Source organism: Neltuma alba, unplaced genomic scaffold (assembly GCF_004799145.2).
Source record: "Neltuma alba isolate B1F8T4 unplaced genomic scaffold, ASM479914v2 tig00003406_pilon, whole genome shotgun sequence".
Classification (NCBI taxonomy): Eukaryota; Viridiplantae; Streptophyta; class Magnoliopsida; order Fabales; family Fabaceae; genus Neltuma; species Neltuma alba.
In genome coordinates this window covers 20,320-24,933 of record NW_021633271.1, presented here as the reverse complement: position 1 = coordinate 24,933, position 4,614 = coordinate 20,320, and the positions used below count along the sequence as shown (strand labels likewise).

General features: G+C 36.0%; 1 protein-coding gene across 1 annotated transcript; it reads left to right on the top strand.

Annotated features, from left to right (window-relative positions):
* Positions 1-371: 371 nt before the first annotated feature.
* On the top strand, positions 372-3,426 carry LOC114741472 (vesicle transport v-SNARE 12). The gene is made up of 6 exons (XM_028929752.1): positions 372-521; positions 637-748; positions 1,325-1,383; positions 1,483-1,671; positions 2,387-2,557; positions 3,115-3,426. The coding sequence occupies exons 2-6, from the start codon at positions 652-654 to the stop codon at positions 3,265-3,267; spliced, it is 669 nt and encodes a 222-aa protein (XP_028785585.1). The 5' UTR covers positions 372-521; positions 637-651; the 3' UTR covers positions 3,268-3,426.
* The last annotated feature ends 1,188 nt before the right edge of the window (positions 3,427-4,614 follow it).

The following is a 4,614-nucleotide window of genomic DNA, read 5'->3' as shown; positions in this document are numbered from 1 at the left end:
GAAAAAAGACAAGCCACCAAAAAAGTAAGCATAAAAGATAGAATGAAAAGCATGACCGTAAGTGAAAGAGAGAATTAGAAAAATGAAAAAAAAAAAAAAAGCTTACATATCTCTATTTTTTTTTCCAAAGCACTTAAAAAATTAACCATCAAACAAGTTTTTAATATTTTTTTTTCTAAAATAAAAAATTATTTTTTATACTAAATAAAACAGTATTTTTAAAACCAAGAAATGAAAGACTCTAGGAAAAAACATTGTTGGCAGAAAAAACTCTAGGAAAAAGTTGAAATTTTTGAGGTGCAGAAACATTGGCTCTTGGCCTTGGATACGTATAACTCCACTCCAGAGAATCTAGCAGCCCGAACCGCACGCAATATTTCCCTGCGTTTGATGAAATTACAGTTCGTTCAGTGAAGTTCCTGATCGGCCCCTTCGTTTATCGGCTTGTGCGGGCACCAGAAAACTCAAGGAGTCTTGTGCGGCTCTTTTAGTTTCAGATCACTAATTCCCGCTAGATCAAGGTAGTAATCATACATCCATGGCTTGCATGGTCGATTCATGAACCATATATTATCGGCTATCTGATTTCTTCCTCGATCTTTTTTGTTTGCTTTCCCGTCTGTTCATTCTCTGAAGAACGGTGCCTGCAATATGAGCGAGGTCTTCGAGGGGTACGAGCGTCAATACTGTGATCTCTCTGCTAATCTGTCTCGTAAATGTGGCTCGGCGTCTCTTCTTTCTGACCCAGGTAGAAAAGATCCGAACATTCATCTGATTGCTTTGGAAGGAATTTAGCTATAGAAAGATCTACTCCAAGATCTATAGCTCGGTGTTTCTGGTTAGTGATAGCATGCGTGCATTTGTCTGCAGGAAGTGCAACTGCTAAATTGGTTGGCAGTTGACCTTTTCTAAATTTTAATTTTAGACGTTCCTTAGAATGTTGCTCAGGGCGCTGCTGTCTGAGTTTTTCTTTTTTTTGGTGGTGATAGATGCCCTTAGAATCTAAAGAGTCAGGAAAAGAAACTCATTTATTGTTACATCAGATTACTTATTATGCAATTTGCCTGCATATTCGGTGTCCAATCAGTGATTGGTTTTTACTGGCTGAGACTTGCTAAATTAATGGAATTGACAAATATTTGGCGGCTACTGCCTGGCAGTGTGACGTGATTCGGTGCCTCCCTTAAATGATTGTCCTTTGTTAATGTTGGATGTTAGGTTATCCTCGAAGATGAGTACTAGATAAATTTTCTAGGTGTACTAAGATGTATAATAATGTAATGTGACATTAAATGCATTATTGTTTTTTATTCGCCAATTTCAGACCAGAAGCAGCAAAAAATTGCTGAGATCAAAGCTGGATTAGATGATGCTGAAGTTCTGGTACCAAGCTGCAGATAACTCTTAAAATCTGTGCTTCAAATTCTTTCACTTCATGATCTTCCCCTTGTGTCTGACCGATCTCTCTCTTTCTCGCTTCAGATTCGAAAGATGGATCTTGAGGCAAGAAGTTTGCAGGCAAGTGTGAAAGCAACGCTGCTTGCTAAGCTGAGAGAATACAAGTCTGATCTGAACAAATTGAAGAAGGAATTTAAAAGGTTAACATCACCTGATGCTGATCAGACTGCTCGTGAAGATTTGCTAGAGGCTGGAATGGCGGATGCTCATATGGTATTTCTAAAACTTTCGATTATACTATTTGATAGTTTTCTAGATTTACAATGTACAAACTTCCCTTTGAGAATAAAAGACGATAGATGGGGTCTTTCTATGTTAGAACCTTGAATTTGGAACCACAGAGTTCAGCATCTGCTTATGGTCATTCTTCATTATGATATTTTGTGTTAATATCAGATTAATTTATTTTTCTTGTGTCAAGATCAGGATATTTTCATCCATGGTCTCATTCAAGGTAAAATTTCATCCATTTACCTTGAATGAGACCATGGATGAAAATATCCTGATCTTGCTAATGAAAAGTAATGTTCCTTAGTACTATTATCGATGGCCCTCTTTGTGCATAGTGAGACGTGAAAAATTTTCTAGTAATTTTTCTGCTTGTCATCATTTTTAATGTTATTATCATTTTATATGTTGTCTATTTTTCTATCCTGAGGCTAAATGTGGTATACATGTCTGACCCCCTTGCTGCCTTATTATTTTGATAGAGTGAGATTGTCTCTTGGGATGGGTTTGGAGTTATTTGCATTTGCATGTTTGTGACTTGTTTGACCTCACTTCTTCGACTGCTTTAATGAAATTTGAAATTAATGGTTTGCTTAAAAATAATTTGTGTTTCTAAGGCAGCTTGGGCAGTAGAATTGCCACTCAGTCATTAATTGATGATAAGAGTACTTTTTTTTCTCATGTATGGAAAATAATGCAGGCCTCCGCTGATCAAAGGGAAAGGTTAACTATGTCAATAGAAAGAATAAATGAATCAAGTGACCGAATTAGGGAGAGTCGAAGAGTCATGCTGGAGACTGAACAACTTGGTGTTTCAATACTCGAAGATTTACATCATCAGCGTGAGACTCTTCTAAGCTCCCATCAAAAGGTATGTTTGATCAGCCTATGTTGTTGCCTTCGTGCAAACACTATATTTTCCAGTTCAACTTTCGTTTATTACTAGGACTGGATCATGCTCGGGCCATTGGGACTTGGGAGCTCTTTAAACTTGCAATAAACCAATGTGCCTTTTTATTTATACGATGTGGAGAGTTTTTGGTACACTGGTATCAGTCCAGTCAATTCTCATATTATTATATCTTGGATGCCTAATTTAATGCCACCTTGGCATCACATTCCAGAATAGGTGGAATAAAATCTTCATACATGATTAATTTTGCAATTTAACTGTATACAACAATGATTAATGTATTGCTTCCCTTGGAATGTTAGCTGCCCCCAATTGCCTTATTAAACACAAGCATCTCAGATAGCCTATCATCTTATAGTATTCCATTCCATGTTATTTCAAATATCAAGGGGAGCTGACTGGTATATGAGTTAATTACACCTCCTCAGGGATAAGGCCTGTAAACCTTGTGCATAGCGAGTGGCAAGCAGAAGCGACATTAATTGTAGACTGATGGTCAAATTTCTGTCTTGCAGCTTTTTGGGATAGATGATGCCATTGACAAGAGTAAAAAGGTTTTATCTTCTATGTCACGGAGGATTTCTAGGAACAAATGGATAGTTGGCTCTCTAATAGGAGCTCTTATTCTCGCCGTAGTTATAATCATATCTTACAAGCTTTCTCATTAATGTTCAATACATTCAAGATAGTTGAAATATGGGCAATATTTCATGTGATGTTGTAAATAGGATCCAATTAGTCATGCTTTGTCACATCTCCCCAATTATTTCTGTATTGTTGTTGTGTTTGTTGTTTATTCAGTAAAGCTTTACTTTTTGGCCTCTTCATCATATTTCCTCTGGAACAGGGCGACCGGTCACGGGTCGCCTGAACAGAGGACTTCCTTTTGCCTTTAGAATAATTTTGTGACATTGTTTGCTAGCGTTTCTGGAGTTTATGAATTCCAAATTCTTATTCTGAGCAGATCAAATCTGTAGGAACAAGAATGTTTGAACCTTCTTCATGCCTATAGAATGATGACTATTGCCTGAAGTTGAAGGCTTTTTGGGACTTAGATGTCTGTGCTTTGGCAGGGGTTTGATCATAGCAATTATCATGGCATCTATGTTTGATATGAGGGAATTGGGGGGAAAGGGAGGGAAGAAAACATTTTAATGAGCTGATTTAAAAAATAAAAAAGAAAAGAAAAGTGGGGTTATAAAATTTTGATTAAAAAAAAAAGATATAAGATAAAGAACAAGTAAAATTAACTTCAAATACCAATAAGAGTTTGTTCAGTTGGTAAGGAGTCAGTTCATAACCCACAAGTTCGTGAGTTCGAATCCCGCTGCCGATATGAGGATCTTGTTGGTGGGCGATTTATAAGTACCTTTGTAAGCGTTCTCTGAACCTGGAGGAATATCCTAGTCCTGGTGAGCTTTCGGGACCCAATTCACCTAAATTTTTGCATATAAAAAAAAAAAAAAACTTCAAGTTCTTAACCACATTTCTTCAGTTTTTTGAATCAAACTCGTTAAAATTTTTCTTTTTCTCCCATTCTCTCTATTTTTCTCATACCAAACAGGCTCAGACCTCTTTTTCAAATTTGAATTAATTTTTGTAGATCATTCTAACTTATAAGCTTAAGGTCACACATAAACGTTTTCCCCCCTAAACAGTTTTATTGTGATATCCCAGAACATCACACATAAAAGTCTTTTAGGCATGATGTGTGGATGAAGCTTGAGTCCCTCGTCCCTTGGAAACAACTTTTATTAAGAAAATGTCGGGGACGGTGATTGGAATCTAGATCATATGTTCATAAAAGATCTAATATTATTTTAAAAATATGTTTTTAAATAAAAGAATTAATAAATTGGTAAGTGAAGGTTTATTAGCAATTTTTGTTATAGTATATTATAATTATAATTTTGAGCCCTTGACCAATTTATATCATGGTCTATCTTGGTCACCTAAGCAAGCCTCATAATTATTCATAATGTGTTTATTGCTGCTATTTAATAGAATCAATTTCT

Bases quoted from the DNA above. Each gene is read 5' to 3' on its own strand.
- LOC114741472 (XM_028929752.1), top strand. From the start codon at position 652: ATGAGCGAGGTCTTCGAGGGGTACGAGCGTCAATACTGTGATCTCTCT. The intron at 749-1,324 runs GTAGAAAAGATC...CGCCAATTTCAG, and splicing joins GTCTCTTCTTTCTGACCCAG to ACCAGAAGCAGCAAAAAATT. The intron at 1,672-2,386 runs GTATTTCTAAAA...AAAATAATGCAG, and splicing joins GAATGGCGGATGCTCATATG to GCCTCCGCTGATCAAAGGGA.